This window comes from Nannobrachium achirus (assembly GCF_963921795.1).
Source record: "Nannobrachium achirus genome assembly, chromosome: 6".
Taxonomy (NCBI): domain Eukaryota; kingdom Metazoa; phylum Chordata; class Actinopteri; order Myctophiformes; family Myctophidae; genus Nannobrachium; species Nannobrachium achirus.
The window spans coordinates 23273511-23291511 of NC_137815.1; the positions used below are offsets into that span (position 1 = coordinate 23273511).

The 18001-nt window shown below is 43.6% G+C and overlaps 1 protein-coding gene across 1 annotated transcript in view; it reads right to left on the reverse strand.

The window, feature by feature from the left end:
• Positions 1 to 4630: 4630 nt before the first annotated feature.
• ddi2 (DNA-damage inducible protein 2) overlaps positions 4631 to 18001 on the reverse strand; it is a 28707-nt gene continuing 15336 nt past the window's right edge. Inside the window, exons 4-10 of the mRNA XM_080728967.1 lie at positions 15808 to 15934; positions 11041 to 11168; positions 9653 to 9781; positions 9371 to 9474; positions 7950 to 8142; positions 5074 to 5125; positions 4631 to 4725 (exon numbers count right to left, since the gene is read on the reverse strand). Coding sequence (XP_080585093.1) covers positions 5115 to 5125; positions 7950 to 8142; positions 9371 to 9474; positions 9653 to 9781; positions 11041 to 11168; positions 15808 to 15934 — 692 coding nt within the window. The 3' untranslated portion in view covers positions 4631 to 4725; positions 5074 to 5114. The remainder of the gene's footprint in view (positions 4726 to 5073; positions 5126 to 7949; positions 8143 to 9370; positions 9475 to 9652; positions 9782 to 11040; positions 11169 to 15807; positions 15935 to 18001) is intronic.

Consider the following 18001-nt stretch of genomic DNA (forward strand, 5'->3'; position numbering starts at 1 on the left):
CAAATCCATGGCCCTGGATGGACCCAAATGCCTGGCACCCCAACCCCTATACTGAGATGGATCGAGCGCCACACCGACATCAGGTCCCAGCACTTGACAGACTCACTGTGTGTTTGGTCCATCCAGACCGGAATCAGAATTGTCTGATTAAGTCTGAACAGGAAAAAATAGGCAAATTTTAATAGCCTAATAATAATAATAATAATGCTTTGAAAACAACTTGAATACTTTTAACCACTTGAACCTATTTATTATTGGACAGATAGAACACAACTTCCATACTTTTAACCACTTGAACCTATAGCCTAAATAGGCTCAGGGTCTGGTTTAGAAGTAGCGTACTACCCTAGTTCACTTTCATACCACCAGAGGGCGTACTTCTCCTTTACAACTGACTTATTATGGAAAACATACAGGCGGACTGGACTGTACCCGCAGTAGGCCTACCTCACACTCAGATACTCCATCTCAAATAACCTACAAATTAAAGTGTCAACTTGAAACTACTTTGCTATCGAGTAAATGCTTTTGTGAATAGGCCTACTTCAATATTCAAAAGTATCAATTACAAATACACACACAGTAGGCTACTCACCACTTTACTATTGACTGCTGCATATAAAGTAGCTGAATTTATTTTAGACTACTGTCTAAAATAAATTGATAAAAAAGTCTTCACTATTTTAGTGTTTTCCTATTTCCGTCTAGCCGTATGCCTTTTTCATGTTTATACAATGTTGAATGCTTTGAAAAGCTCTTTACAATAAAGTATTATTTTTTACATATAATTTTGCTTTATTTATATAGGACAGTATGTACTTGAAACTGAAGGTAGAGGGATGGACCGACTTTTCACACCGTTATGGAATCAATTAAAACATCTATGTTGCAAGTATGCAGTCAACACGATCTGTTGAGCTACAGTCCCAAAAGCTCATTCACTTTTATGAATAAATGACCTGGGGAAAAAAGAGAATAACATTTTAAGACAGAAATAGCCTACGTAAATGTGACAGATTCGTCTTACAAAGGAACTATACATCACAGGCACACATACAAAGACTTCACTTTATTTGCAATTTAAAATTGGGTACAAGATAGAAGTAAATAATTCAACCTGCCTGAATATTGTTGTATATGACCCGGATAATTTGATTCAAGAGAAAAGTATTTAATGACAAAACATTGAGACAGTTAAGGAGTATATTCCAACATAATATCAAAACGAACATGGATGCTTAAGGTACTGACAATGAGGATTTGACACAACATAACATAAAAAGTCAAATTTTATCCCAACTGGAGATACTAGATAATAGCTCTCAAATACATCACAAAGCTTTCCAGAGATGTCAAGAATCAAGAGGGGTTTTGTGATTTCGTTTTAACTGTGTAGATCAATACCTACAGTTGGACGATACATAAAAGATACCCATCTTTAACCCATTTAGGCCTAAAATTATTGAATGCTTTAACCAGTGAAAAATAGCAGATATACAAGCTCACAGCGAGCTTGTAGATATGCTATTTTTGAAAGTCATGAAAATGTGTGCAAATCTTTGACTATATGTATTTTCAAAGCGAACGTTTGTAACTCAAATTTTGCTTCTAGGTGGTCCCTGGAACTAGATATTTTGAGATGGGGGTCCGTGGCCAAATAAATATCATTTTGGGGGTCCTTCACATGAAAATGTTTGAGAACCACTGACAAAGTAGTCTCTCAAGAACAGGCTAACTGAGCTCCAGTTAAGCGAATAGGACCTTTTCTTTGACGATGGCTGGCCAGATTGCTGACATAGAAACATAGGTTTTTCAAAAAGTCTTAGGATTCAAAAGACACTTATAGAATCGGGTCAAAATTCAAATTTTCACGATTTAAAAAAAATAGCAGATCTACAAGCTCGCAGCGCGGCACCTGTGAGCTTGTATATCTGCTATTTTTCAATAGTTAAAGCATAAAATAATGATACACAATAATGTGTACCCGTTCTAAATGGGTACACACACCCCGAGTTGGGAAACAAATGCCATCACAGATTTCATAATGCACTCATGTGCCTTTTTTTTATACTTTGTTGCGTGACCACCTTGCACACTTATAAAATAGCTTATTTACAAGTTCACAAGAGCTTGTAGATACGCCATTTTCAGTGCGGGACAACAGTGTGCAACTATGTATAAATCAGGCTTTCGCTCTCTAGAGGTGTTGTGCAATGACAGAGCATAGACAAATCTGGGTGCTCAGGTAGATCATCACTCATGACAAAAGGCCGTCATTAAAAGTTTAAAAGTGGTTGTGACCGCTTCTAAACCGCAGTCAATATTTCAGTACACTTTTCCTTGCTTCAATTTGTGAATTGACATGTCAAATATCAGGATATTATACACGTATCAAGAACGAGTTATACTTGGGGTGTTTAATAATATCGTAGAGAGCGGGACCAAAAAAAACCTAAAACTAAATTAATTTACAAATCAAAAATTAAAAAAAACCCAGAGAAATGGGTTTTTGGAAATGGGCACCCACAACATCTGCATGCAAACACACCTCACATATCTGCTGAATCCAGGAAAAATAATACCAGTTGTCTCCGGTTCGTTCTCGTGTTGGTCTGTGAGTCTGACAAACGATTCTTCCCTGTGTCACGTCGCCCAGATGGGACTGAGATATCGGTATTCATAACAATATTAAAGTATAAATAAGACAGAGACGCTGAGGGAGCGTTCGGCTCAGGACTCCCGGTGATTGGCTGTGTGAGAGTCTCTATGTGGGCACAGTGATACTGCGGGCTAGTAGTGTCAGCAGAGCTAGCTCCACGATGCCGTGGGCTCGCTCCAGCGCCTCCGCCGCCTCCCCGGCGGAAAACCCCGCCGCCTGGATCCTCTGGATGTGCTCCGCTGGAAAGGGTTCTGTAAAGGGACGCGGAGCGGAGGACGGAGGAGGAAGAGGGGCCAGAGATGCGGCGTGGGGAGCCTGAGCGAGAGAAGGAGCAGAGGGGGCTGAGGGGGAGGTGGTGGTGGGGGCCTCCGCGGAGGAGCCGCCGGCCATAAACAGGGGGCTCTGGCGAGCGTGCTCGGGTTCATCCGGGCTGTCGCTGCCAGAGGCGCTGCCGTCCGCCACCCCTCTCCCCTGGTGGCCCTGCTGGCCCTCGGGGGGTTCCCGGAACTCCAGGTCATCTGTCTGAGCGGAGGGAGCCGCCGGCTCGGGCCCGGAAGCGCTGGCCGCGGTGGCGTCGCCGACGTCGTCGTCGTCGTCTCGACCGCGTCTGGCTGGCCTCCTCTCCCAGGGGCCGTCCGGACACTGCTGCGGCCCGTGCCCCTCCGCAGTCTCTGCCGCATCTCTGCCCGGCTGTCCGTCGACACGCGCCGGCAGTCCCTCGTCAGATACAGCAGCAAGATTGGCTTTGGCATCGCACGGGTCTGCACCGGCCGTAATGGCAGTGGAGGGGGAAGGCTGGGTGCTTTCGGGGGGCGGGGCGGGGGGCTCGGGTTCAGGGTTGCCGTCGTCCAGTCCGTCTGCGTCCTGTCTGAACGGGTGCGAGGGGGAGCACGAGGCGCCGCGTTCCTGTCCGTGGCTGCTGGACACCAGCAGCTGGTGGAGCTCCATCAGAGCCGCTGCTAGAGAAGGGATGTTCTCAGGGCCGGGGCTGCGCTCCCCCTCGGGCTGGTCCCTCTCGGATGGCACAGAGGCAGTGTCGGCACAGTGCGGATCGGGAGTCACGTCAGTCTCTGGTGGAGAGTCGGCCGGAGAAGAGCCCAGGTCGAGGGACATGGGCACGGGTTGGTGTTCGTGCGTTCCGTCTCCTTCGTGGTTCTGCTGACCGGTAGCACTTAGACAGGGTTGTGTGGCCTCAGCAGCTGTGCCCGATCCCTCCGCATCCTCCTCCTCCTCCATGGCTTGAACTGGAGAAAACCCCTCTGGATTGGTGAATTCAGAGACATTTTCTGCCTCGTCTGATTCAGCATCCATCTCCGTGACAGTGGATGGTACCTCGCACTTAGGCTCGCCAATGGCTAGAGAGCAATTCGCAGGGGTTTCGGGAGGAGGGGTGTCTTTCTCCACATGCTGAAAGGGGGAGAGTTCCTCTAGGTTGGTGGGCATCGAGCCGTTTTCCACGCCGACAAATTCAGCCTCCATCTCTGTGGCTGTGAACGGCACGCCGCTCTCTGAACTGCTCACAGGCTCGTCCAGGGGAGGGATGTCTCTCTCCATAGGCTGAACAGGGGAAAGTTCCTCTTGACCGGGAAGCATGGAGCTCTTCGGCAGACCAATGCATTCGGTGTCCATCTCTGTGGTTGCAGACGGCACCTCGTTCTCTGGAGCTCCAAAGCCTGGAATGCCGCTCGCCCCCTTGTCTTGAGGAGAGGTGGATTTAGCCAGGTCGTCTGTCGGGGGATTAGTTAAGGGGCTGGAGTGCGAGCTGGTCGTGGCCGGGAGGGGTTGAGGGTTGACTTGATCGCTCGCGGAAATGGACTCTTCTTCTTGGTATGAAGGCCCCGGAAGCCCCTGAAAGCCAGGCTGACTCTGGTGCCGCCCTGGTGGCGGGGCATGCATCGAGGCCGGGGCAGACTGCGAGCGGTCCAGGGCTAGACTTTGGGGGTGGCCACGACGCGAGGGGGACTGGGAGGAGGAGGAGGGGATGGATGAGGCCATTTGGTCTAAGGGTTCGGGGGGCACTGGGAATGGTGGGGATGTCTGTGAGGTAGTTTGTCCATCTGCAGTGTCTTAACGTGAGAGAAAGTGCGTTTGAGAATTAAACAGTTCAAAGATATGTATTAAAACAATTATAATCAGGACCAAAATCTTTCAAAACATGCATTTGATTTTCCATGCCAGCCTCTGAAATGAAATGATAGCAAATTATATGGAGACACTGATCAAATAATTAGTATATACTATAGTCATTATTGTGTTTTTGCTAGTTGCTTTACAAATTTAGAATCCAAAAGAAAAACTGAATGAAAGTTAAAAAAAAAAAAAAAAAAAAATTGAGACTGGGAAACAAAACGTGTAACAAAACGAATTAAATAAACAGCAATGGACGTAGAATTCTTCCTGTAGATTTGCAGTACCTGGTTGGCAGGGCCCTCTCCAGCCTTCGCTTCCAAATGCATCAGTGCTGTCCTGCTCACAGTTAGGGCACACCACACACATCATGCAGAGGGACGCAGAGAGTTAGCACTCACACACGGCACAAGCATGCGCTAAAACCACTGGTTCCCAAACACGGGGTCGAGTACCCACTTGTGGGTGGCGGACACATGTTTGTGGGGTCCCTTCATTTTGGTTTCCTGCATTTTGTTTTAGGCCCATTTCAAAACATTTTCCAAAACAATATTCCCCAAAAAGATTTTCATGAATAAAAACAAAATCTATGATTTTTCTAAGTAATTTCATTAATAAACAAAGGAAAGAATCTAAGGAATTCCATAAATTCTAAATCAAATGTCTGAGAAGTAGTGAAAATAGCTGATCTACAAGCTGTGTTGGGAGCTTGTAGATCTGCTGTTTTCACTAGTTTGGGTCCTTGGGCATGTCTAATTTTTCTTTTGGGTCACAAGCTAAAAGGATTGGGAACCACTGCGCTAAACTGTCCACCCTTTCACCAGCGGCGAAAGGCGTCAGCTACGTCTATGACCTAGGTCTACCTGAAGGAACGGTCACTGTGATCACACATTCTGTCATCTATCCTCACTAGATTTGGTTTAGAAAGGCTTGTGCCAATTATGATCAATACTTATGCTGGTGTGTATAATTTGTTACAATTACAATCATCATTTTACTAGTATGAAGGGCGGTGGGCATTGGCAATATATAAATATTATATTGCAGTAGACATAGGTAATTGTGTTAGGAGACTAGATATCGCCTGGGATTTTGGTTATCGTAATATGGTGCTGTCTTTGACTGGTAGTGATAAGCTCAGTATGAGCTTGTAGATCTGTTGCCCAGCACTATTCTATTGTCTCTATTGCATTACTAGTATAGAGGATAGTTTTGTTCTTCAGTTTGTCTTTCATTTGAAGAATGCCCACTTGGGGACCCCCATCCACCCTGGATGGGGGTCAATTCTTCTCTTTTAAGATCCTTCCCAAGGTTTCTACCCTCGCCTATCCCATCAAGGGAAAGGGTTTTTTGTTGAGATTTTACTCGCCCGATTGAGCTTCTAAAGCTGTGTTCACACTAGCGACGGCAAGGCAGCAACAAACCAGTGTTGATTTTGACAGCAAATTTTGATTCGTTTTAGTCTTAGTCTTTTGAATTAAATTTAATTTTGTTTCAGTCATCTGTGTTTTAGTTTTAGTCTAGTTTTAGTCGACTAAATATAAGATTTTAGTCTACTAAATCTGCAGTTGATTTAGTGAAACAAAAATGTATTGTCGAAAGGGCTGATTTTACACTTGGTTGTATGCTGAAAATAGCAGCTCTACAAGAGCTTGTAGATCCGAGCTATCTGCAACACCTGAGCACAACCAAACATAAAATGACATGTCTTTTAGTTCTACTGGTTCTCTTCTCCACTAGTCCCTCCGTAACATTCCAGTTTAATTTCTATTTGTTGACAACATTGTCAACATATTTAGTCTTATAGTCATCATACTGTAGCTTAGTTTTTATTTAGTTTTAGTCTGTGGTCTGAGGTAGTCAACAAATATTTTGTCATAGTTTTAGTCGATGAAATCAACGCTGCTACAAACTGATGCCCAGCACTTGTCACACGGTGACAAGACACAGGCATGACGTGCTGCAATCCAAAGTTGAGCTGGATTCTACTTTTTTTCCCGCAGCGTTCCAATGATGTAATAAAGCGTCAATCGATGTTTTTGTTTAAGTGTCCACTCCCCTTCCCATTCATCACAATTCCTGCTCTGTTCCATAAAAAAATAACAAAAACTCATTCTTGCCCCTGTGCTATTTTAGCCCTACCCTCTGTCATTTACCCACTTGAGCAACACTTCAAAAGCAACGCAGCAGCAATGTAGCTGGCCACGCATGGTTGTTTTGCAGCTTTTGTCAGCGTTAGTGTGAACACAGCAAGGGCAGGGGTATCATTTTGTTTCCTTTGTTAAATTTGGGCCGGTTTAAAACTCTAACGGTGATTAAAAGGCCATACAAATACAAGCGACTAGACGGTGTAACTAATATTAAAGGACAATTTAGTTTTTTTTTTTACAACAAGCGTCCATATTTTAGATTGTAATTCGAGAAATTGGGGTTGCAAATTAGCCTAGGCTATAAAATTATTAAATGTTACAGTAATCTGCCCTGTGCAGTTTGTGACTATGAAGACTAAATGACAAACAGAAATTATGTTTGTATTCATATGTTCCAGTCTTCAATGCCAAAAACAATTATTTGCAGTTATTTGTGTGACAATGAATCGTCAGTTTAAATGTGTAATCGTGACAGCTCTACGTATGGTTACATTTGTTTGGCGGTTAGCCTGTCATGTGATGGCTAAAACACATTCGATTTGCTGAGGTGATGACACAAAGTGATGACGTGACCGAAAATCTAAGATGACTGCAGGAGTACAGATCGAGAGTAAGAAGCATAAAATGGCACATGCAAAAAATGTCAATTCTTGCCGATATATATATATATATATATATATCGTCGTTGTCGGGTGGAAACCTTGTATGTCCAGAACCATTTTGTATTTAATCATTTTAAAAATTATCTAAACTAGTGAAAATAGCTGATCTACAAGCACACAACGCCTATTTTCACTAGTTTTGAGCGAACAGTCTGGTGTGATGAAGCAGAGCTTTTTACTTAACGAAAAACCGACAAAATTTTAAACTTGGAGTTACAAGGTTTCTGCCCGACAGTGACAATATATTTCTTCAGCCGAGAAAAAAAAAAACGTCAGCTGAAAACAACAAGAGGCTAATGTGCAGATCCGAGGAAAACCACGGCAGAACGTGCACGGAGTGTACCGCCTTACCGCTTTCCTGTATAGACCTCTGAAGCGCCTCGGCCAGCTCCCTGTCGGCCATCTCCTCTGGACGGGCGTCCTCGCGCCCCTCCGTCCCGTACGCCATCCGGGCGCAGTCCGGCAGCTCCGCTTCGGGCAGGAAGCGCGTTTCGGTGCCCGTCGTGCCAATTAGCAGCACGGACTTCTTCAGGTCGATGGCACACTTTAGGGGAAGGAGGAATGATTTACTATACCTGCATGCAGTGACTGCAGTCCCCCATCGCTTTGGAGAGTGGATGATTTAAACAGATTTAATGAAATGATTCACTCCAACGAGAAGCTACATGCTGAACTAAAGGAGAGACAACCAGGAGCCCTCCTCACCTCAGCAACGGAGAGGCGCCCCCCCCCCCCCCCCCCCCCCAGACGCACCCCGCAATGGACCACCTCTCCACCAGCTTGTCCCATAGATATAAAAAGCTAGATACCAAATCCGCCACAATTTAGTGGAGCAACACGTAACAACTGGACATCCAGAAAAACTGAGGTACCGCTGCCAGTCAAAGGGACTACTGGCTAATCACAGTGCGTCTTTTCCTGGAATTAATTCAATTCAACAGAGCTTTAGTGGCAAGTTCTCCATTCATTTCCTGATGTTGTGCAGCTCAGCTGTTCTTAGAGGCTGCGTACGAAAAGACCCGCCCCCACCTGCCTCTGATTGGCCTACTAACTTCCGTTTTTGTGACGCATGTGATTTTTTTTATTCACGCACTCCGAAATTCACTCCGATATTCGGCCCGAAAAACGCAGTGTGCAAAGACCTTTACGGTAATGTTGTACCCACTTATCAGTCTGGTGTTTTTTTTAAACTAAAGTTGACCTATTTAGTTTTTTCAAAAGCTTAAGGTTAGAATACATTCTCTCTCCTGTTAGTAACTTTGTAGCCGTTTGTGTGCTTTTTTGTGTGCAATGCAAGGGTGCGGCTATGTGTTGTGCAACTTTGCAAAAACTAAGTCTTCATGTCTTTTTTTATTTCGTATTTGGCAGTGAAAAAGGGTAGTCGACTGACATTTTTTGTCATAGTTTTAGTTGACGAAATCAACACCGGAGTCAACAGGTTTTGTCTCGAGAGACTGGTATGATGATAGGGATAGGACAATATGATTATCGCGATAATCAAAATATCCCTAACATCCATTATCCTGGGGTGGAAAATGTGCCCAAAAAAATTGCTCAGAACACGTCGCGTGGCTATTTTTTTTGTTCTTTACAGGTCAGTTTTACCAATTATAGAGGGTTTGAGTGGTACCGGATATGCAGCTCAGCAAATAAAAGGTGAACTGATCCCAGTGTACAATGAATGACAATTTCAGGAGAAATTTAAATCTCCACGATAAACGATAATAACCATTATCGTGCCATCCCTAATATATGATGACGAGGGCTCATACCTGATGTCTCTTCAGCATGTCCAGTCCCAGCAGCATGTCCATTGGCTGGTCCTCCAGGATGGAGAAGGAACAAGGCAGATAGTCTCCCTCTATCTGAACCTGAGCTGCAGGGAGGGAAGCATGACGCGGCTCAATTTACAGGTAAGCTACGGTTAAACATCATGCAGAAACATGAAATAAATGTCAAGTCATTTTGCTTTTCTTTTACTCTCTTGGAAACATGTTGGAACTTGCGGCCTGCAGGAACACTGCTGCTTTAAAGAGATCCTTTGAAAAACCCACCCAGATGAACTCTGCCGATGATCTTCTGGGTGCCCACGCCCTTGGCGATCCCCGCCCAGCGCCGGTCCACCAGGCGCATGATGTTGCAGCGCTCGGCGCACGCCTGGCTCATAATGGTCATCTGGGCTCCTGGACATGGAAGGAAGGACCCCGGGGAAGCAGACCATCATATATCAATAAAGATCCACTTTCACAGATTGTTCAAAAGGTCTAGTAGAAATATTTAAATTAGGCCTACCCATTAAAGATGCAGTGCCATAATTGCTTTCCCCCCTAAAACATGATTATCACTATCAGGTATTATATGTATTATATATACTAGGAGGGAGATATTTTCAAAGAAAGTATACAGAAAGTGTTAAAATTAGGCTTTTGTGTGGCCACACCCACCCGTTCATTAAGTATGCCTGGTTGTCTGGTGCCCAGCTGAGGTTAGCCTCACCCAGTGTTGGGTGAATGGTAAAAGGGGAGGGGATGAGTTTATGATGTCATTTAATCTGTGTTTTTCAACTGGGCCTTTTGAGGCCCAGTCTTTTAGCTTTCAGGAAGTAACCAAAAATACACAGGGAAGAGAAATCTGCACATTATAACCACACCTGGGGGTCTATTAGAGTAATGTCAACTAGATATAGACACATAGAAAACAGAAAAAGTACAAAACTATGGCACCACCTCTTTAACACCCAAGGGGCCAAACACGTTCAGTAACGAGATACGGCCACTGGAGATCGCTGTGCCAAAAGGAGTTGTCTCGTTCAGGAACGAGACAAAGGGTTAACTTGGTTACATGCAGCTGCATGCATCCTGTGTTGTCTGAGAAAGACCCTGGTCCATACGTCATAACGTGGCTCGCAGAGAGACAAAATGGCGGGTCTAGGCTGCATTGATTTCTATTCTATGCTGAAACATAAAAAGGGCTTTATCTATGAATAAGGTGCAAAGAACGCCAGGGAAGCAGAGATCTGCCTGTTTTCACGGCGACACTTTACCGCGATGGTCGGCCCCGGTTTGGATTTTAGTTTTCGCAAGCGTTTGTAAACAAATGGATTATCCTCCTCAATCGTCAGTGGACACTCATGTGCACACGCACAAAGCTTCCGAGGCTCTTCAAAATTAAAGCGTAAGTGAACGACAGCAGCAGCAACAGCTAGAAATGTTAGAAACCTTGGCTTCCCATGTGTTAATGATTGTGCAAAAAAAAAAAAATATTTTATAAGTACATTGTTATTGCAATGTATGTAAAGAGTACTGACATTATTGGCGGAATCAAATATCTGTCAAGATACAAAACCACAGAGCAGCACCCACAGTCAGTCACACACATTTTAGCACAAGCACTTTCACAATCCAGACGGTCATGCTTTCGCGCGTTCGTTTCAGCTCATTACCTGAGTCAACAAAAGCTTTCACAGGATGTCCATTCACGTTGCAGTTGATGTAAAGCATCACCACCTGTCCAAAGCTCTCTGGGGCCTCCTCCATTGCAATAGTCATATTCTCTTCCACATTGTGCTGCCTGCAACACAAATGCAATCGCAAGTATCAACTTAAAGGGATATTTCACTTTCAAAAAAACTTTGGGTAATTTGATCATCTAATCAGGCTTTTATGAACACCTTGAACAGTTTTTGATGAGCTTGATTGTATATTTAGATATTTGATGAAAATGTTACCAGGCCCTCTAGGCCAAGGGCCTCTCCCCACACACACCCATTGTAACTTCAAACTTCATTTTAACCATGATAGATTCATTAAAAACACCCATTATTTTTTTTCTGGTGACTCATACTACCCTCCTAATATATGAGCAGGCCGTGTTTTTTCCATAACTTTTTTCATTTATTTTTAATAATTATTTTTTTGTATTTAATTTTTTCCACTTTCCCCGAATAATTATTAAAAATAAATGAAAAAAGTTACCGGAAAAACACGGCCTGCTCACGTATTAGGAGGGTAGTATGAGTCACCAGAAAAAATAATGGGTGTTTTTATCATGGATAAAATGGAGTTTGAAGTTACAATGGGTGTGTATGTGGAGAGAGGCCCTTCCACTGCTCCCTGTTGAAAGTGGACTATCCCTTTAACTACCACTTTCAACATGACATCACCCAATTCACCCTTTGTTAGCCTTCTGGTTGGTCTCTGACCCACCAACCAGCAGGCTCTATCTGCCTTGTCCCACCCCGGTTCCACCTTTTTTATGTTGAATTTGCTAAAACATAATTTTTGGAGAAATAAAAACATGCTGAGCCACTATACTGCCACTGAGCAGCTCCATTTTACTGAAACCAAGTTTTAAATGAGAATTGAATACACAGAATAACAATACGAAGCAACTGAATTACAATGGTAGTGGATGGAGTGTCCCACCGAGTGTCCCACCAAGACACAGCAACCAATGGGTGTGAAGAGGGGCGGGACTTGACAAAGGGTAAATTGGAGAAATTTGTGTTGAGCACTTGTAGATTGGCTCCATTTGATGTGCAACAAGGTATATTAGACATAAGCGGTTAAAATGCCTAGAACACATATCAATGGCACGCTGCCTTTCCAGCATCTGTTACACCAAACAATGCGGTCACGCTCCAAAAACATTGTTTGAGGAATACCAGCATCATCCATCTCTCCGTTACTATACCATGCTAATCTCATTACTTTGTGCCAGTGAAACTGGGGCTGTGTTCTGTTAACTGAACGTAACTGTATATGGACTAGAAATTTGCGGCCCTTCGGGCCGCAAAATCCTAGAGTTCGGGCCGCTGCGCGGCCCTCACCGCCATGTTGCGGCAGCATGGTGTGTACCCCAGAATAGAGATGAATCTACAGCACGTTGCCCTGTTTGCAGTGTCTGTGGATTGGATAGTCTATTGGTGAAGTGAATGAATAGGCTCTCCCCTATCCTGCTGTCCGGAGGCGGAAAAACGGAAGCACTAACACACAGCAAGAGTGGACAGTCTGACAGTCTGGACACGGACTACTGACAACCTACTATTAGTCCCATTTAAGTTAACTGTTCTGTTGTGCTGATGTCACTCTGCTCATTGATACTTTGATTTAAGCATAAAATGTGTGTACTTTTTCCACCACTGATTTGATTTCACACGTGTTACCTTTCAACATCACAGCAAATGAAACGGCAGCTTTTAATCTATGCATAAGATAAAATAATAATAATATTGAAAAGGCTAATTGAAAAAGGAGGGCAGTATGAGTTTGCGATGAATTTATCATGGTTAAAGTGGTTTGAAGTTACAATGGGTTTGTATAGAAAGGGGTGTGTCTAATAAAATATCAAATATCTAAATCTGAATCAAGCAACTTAAAAACTGTCTCTCAAAAGGTAGAAGCTGAGTAGATGATGAATTGATCCAAAAATGTTTTGAAAGTGAAATATCAAGGGACAAAAGGTTTTAGAAATATATGTAGGCCTATTTCCCTGTATTTATCAAGGAAATGTACAAATGAAATGAGATTTAAAAGCAAAAAGAAATACATCTAAACACATCTGTTTTTTTCAGTGTTTGCAACACTATACTCTAATATACTACCTATATTGAGAAATAAGATAGCAGGGGCACTACTGGTATCCCTCAAACCACTGGTGATATGAAAGGACTTTTACTTGTAACAGAGTATTTCTACAATGCAGTATCGTGAGCTTGTAGATCTGCTATTTGCAAAATATTTTTTGATATTTTAAAATGGACATTATGCCTTCTGAGTACTTTTTTTCAAGTTAATTTTGAATTCCAGACTTTTACTTGTACAAAGTATGGTTATTACTCCACTACATTTATGCTGTGATAACTTTAGATGCATTGTGAGTTTATATATCTGCTATTTTCAAAATACTTTTATATTTGAAAAGGGACATTCTGCCAAAGTACCTCTGAGAGTGGATTCCCCACTGCCAATGTGTTTCAATGACAATGGAGCATTCTTCTTCTTTTTTTTTTTTTTTTTTGTAGAAATGCTCATTGAAATGCATTGGCAGAATTGGGAAATCCAATTCAAAGGCATGAGAAAACATACGTTTACATTGCCAAAGCAATCCACTCTCATAGTGACTTTGTTGTGGGAGCAGTAGCAATACTTTTGTACTTTTGAGTAAATGTTGAATTGCAGACTTTTACTTGTAACTGAGTATTTCTACATTGCCGTACTGATACTTTTACTTAAGCAAAACATTTGTGAACTTTCTGTCTGTGTGTCTGTCAGCACAACGACCATGATCTGGCGATTGACATAATTTCTTTCATAGTTAAATGATGGGGCGCAAAAGTATTGCTGGCGAGTGGCGACCATTAGTGTCCATTGATCATTGTGAAGGAGTAGTGATACTTTTACTTAAAACATTTGAGTACCTTTTACACCACACATGCATTTCTTTTCCTCTTTTCTATTCAGACACATTACGGTATTTCTGTCTTTCATTTTTTTCTTTTTACACCACACACGCACCACTTTTTTTTCTATTCTGACACATTACGGTATTTCTGTCTTTCATTATTCATTATTATATAAGAGAGAAAAATACTTTATATCGCTGACTTTCCTTTTTTGACGCCTTCAATTATCATGGTCAAGGGGAAAAACGCGTGCGTGCACACACAGCGCGTATGGTACGGCCCGGGTCCATTTGGTACCGGGAGCCGGGAGGCAGTGAAGTTTGTCGCGGAATAGGACTGCACCATGCTAAAAAGTAAAAAATATCCCGACCGTCTCTCTCTCTCTCCCTGTCTCTCTCTTGTGTGTGTGTGTGTGTGTGTGTGTGTGTGTGTGTGTGTGTGTGAGAACGTACTGGGCTGTTACACCGCAAATGTTGACCTATAGAATCTGGTGACAATGGTTGCGTTCACTGCATATAATGTAAACAGACGTTAATAAAGTATTGGTGAGGCGATGACGTGGTGTAGGCCTATACTGTTTGATTTGCGTTGTAGATGACAACTATTTGAGGGGACTATTAACGCGAGTGGGCGGCCAATAGTGAAATACGGACGTTACCGCGATTGAGATGAAAGAGAAGTAGTAGAAGGTTGTGAGCTAACTATTAGCTATTTGGCTAACTGTTTCCTTTCCGGGTCGAGTCGGTCGACTTGAGGCTATTTTATACAGAGGCAAAAGATGACGGTAATAACGAATACAACTGTATACAGAGGTTTGTAAACTACATCTTGCAAAATTGGCATGAGTGTTTGAATTTGTAAGCTATATTTAGTAGATATTTAGTACGTCTTGGCCAAGTAGTTTGGTTTTAAAATAGAGGGTGATTGCAGGGGCGTCAATTGGGTATGGCAGGGGTATGCAGGGGTATGCAGCTGCCATACCTTGGCTACAGGGGGAAATAATAAAAATGTACTTTTCATCATGCCTGTTGCTAAGGTATGGCAACATGACTGGTGTCTAGTCATGTTGCCATACCTTACCTTTTTCTGAACTGACGCCACTGGGTGATTGTTGACCCGGGAGTAGATGAGTTACTCCGATGTAATTTAAAGATGATAGGTATCCTTGTATTTGTCTATGTGGAGCTTGGAGGTTTAGCAGGGTGCACTTCTTCCACTCCTGACATCACAAAACAACTTGTGTCGGGGGAAACTATGTCAATTATTTATTGTTTTTGAGAATGCCAAATCAAAACATAGATGTGCCATTTTCACTGACCCGCTCGCGAGTTTTCTTTCCCTAGGAGGAAAAGGGCATAACACGCCCCGAACTCATTTGATTGGTCGCGGCACAATTAAGACCCGCCCGTGGAAGCTTGTGATTGGCTGAACCGGAAGTAGGGAGTGCTCCGCTGTGTTCACTTGGACCGTGCGGAGGTGCCGAAAGTCGGGGGGGACAAAGATTTACAATTCTGTCCCCCTGGTTTACAACGGCACTGAGTCGGCTCATGTGACCTTCGCAACGCTCGACACGGCGACTCACTCGCTCGTGCTCGCTCGCCAATGTCTCACGTGGATCAAGGTCGCCTGAGACGCCTCGCCTCCGTCATCTCCACCGAAAACAAGTGGTCGGGCGTGGTTATTCCTGTTTTTCCACCTGTTCGCCTAATAATGACACGCCCAGAATACTTTTCTGAATAGGAACGCCAGGGTTCAAGTGGTTAAAATGATCTGATGCCCCGTCTTCAAAATGACTCTAGGTTGTACCTGATGTCCTCTTCAATCTTTGCCTGGGCATCCAGATCAAAGGGATCAGCAGTCAGTAGCCTGATCCTCTCCTGCTCCCGGCGGGACCGGTCCTGTTGCTGCTCCTGCAGAACTTTGGTGAAGCGCTCTGTGGGGACATGTGGACGTGCTCAGAGAAAGGACCACTTAATAGAATTATTGAATGTTTTAACTATTGAAAAATAGCAGATATACAAGCTCACAGCGTGGCACCGAGTGCCGCGCTGCGAGCTTGTAGATCTGCTATTTTTGAAAAATCTTGAAAATTTGAATTTTGACCCGATTCTATAAGTGTCTTTTGAATCCTTCTAAGGTTTTTTGAAAAACCTATGTTTCTGTGTCCAGCTATCGTCAAAGAAAAGGTCCTTTTCACTTAACTGGAGCTCAGTTAGTCTGTTCTTGAGAGACTACTATGTCAGTGGTTCTCAAATGTTTTCATGCGACACCCCCAAACTGATATTTATTTGCCCACGAACCCCCATCTCAAAATATCTAGTTCCACGGACCACCCAGAAGCAAAATTTGAGTTACAAACGTTCGCTTTAAAAATACATATATTCAAAGATTTGCACACATTTTCACAACTTTAAAAAAAAATAGCAGATCTACAAGCTGTGAGCTTGTATATCAGCTATTTTTCACTGGTTAAAGCATTCAATAATTCTAGGCCTAATTTAACCAATATTCTTTTATACTTTGGCTATTCAAAAATAGCAGGTATACAAGCTGTGTAGATCAGCTATTTTGAAAATGTGTGCAAATCTTTCAAAATATATTCTTTTAAAGCAAACATTTTTAACTCAAATCTTGCCTTCTGGGGGTCCCTGGAACAAAATATTTTGAGATGGGGGTCCGCAGTCAAATACATGTAATTCTAGGGGTCCTTGACAGAAAACCATTATGATTTAGAAGACATTTTTAGGTATTTTTCAGGTCTTTCAGGTTAAGCTCTGACCACAGATCAAAGCTGGGTGGGTCACATCAAAACCAGCAGTACCAACTCTGGGCCCGAAGGGGACAAGAGCTTAGAAACTCGTTCCACTGTTCACCTGGCATGTGTCAAATATAGGGAAAGTGGTTCATGTCTAGGCCTGGGGCGGTATCGACATTTTGTTACCGCGATTACAGTCTTCCCATTTACCGACGGTACTGCGGTAATTACCGCACCCCCGTATCTATTAATTAAGGTTCGGCGATAAGCCAAAATATTGCAATCATCTTCCCTAAAGTCGCCTCTCCACAGTGGAGAGGCGACACAGCCTGACCGCCCGAGTTATACTTCTCCGTACAGCACAGCGGGTATGGCTTTGAAAGGAGCAGATCTACAAGCTCACAACACATTGCATCCGCGACGCGTTCTGAGCTTTTAGATCTGCACTGTCGGGTTACCATAGTAACGTAGGCTAGCTAGTAGGCTTTTCAGACACAAACAGCTGTGTGAACAAACCAGAAGAGGACGGGTAGTCAGATCGTGTACAGTGATTCTGTAAACTCACGTCACGTCTCAACTCTCAAATCCCAGTGATTGAGTGCTGCTATATACAGGTTTTAGTTACAAGACTTGACAGAAAAGGTTATAAAATCTCCGACGCGCCGCCGAACGGGCACAACGTGCGACGCGATGGAAAAAGTAAAATAGTTTCACTTTCGATTTAGTCCACGCGGCCCGCGCTCCGCCAGTAATCCGTATGAATAAAAAAAGATATGCCACAACACAAGGTATGTATTAACATCCTTGTGTCGTGTGGATTACAAAGAAAGTTTACGCTGCTCTGTACTCCTCTACGCAGGCAGCAGCAGTGACTGTCTGTGTCTCTGAGAGTGAGAGTGACGTATGTGGCTTCCAAACTGTGGTACACGGCCCAGAGCAGAGCGGCATGGAGCGCATGCGGTCCTCGCTTCTCCCCTGTTTTAAAACTCGCTTGTTTTCCAATAAAAAATAGACTTTTTTTTGTCTTTTTTTACCGCGGTAAGCACACTGACACCGCGGTAGACCTCGGTTTACCGCGGTACGGCGGTACGGCGGTTACCGTGTCCAACCCTATTCATGTCTGTTGCTGGTCTCGCCGCTTGCACAACTCGCATGTCTACACAAGCCTCACAGTGTAGTAGAAATGTATACGACTGTCAATATATGTGCTATTGTGTATCTGCCACTCTTCACTAATGTTTAAGT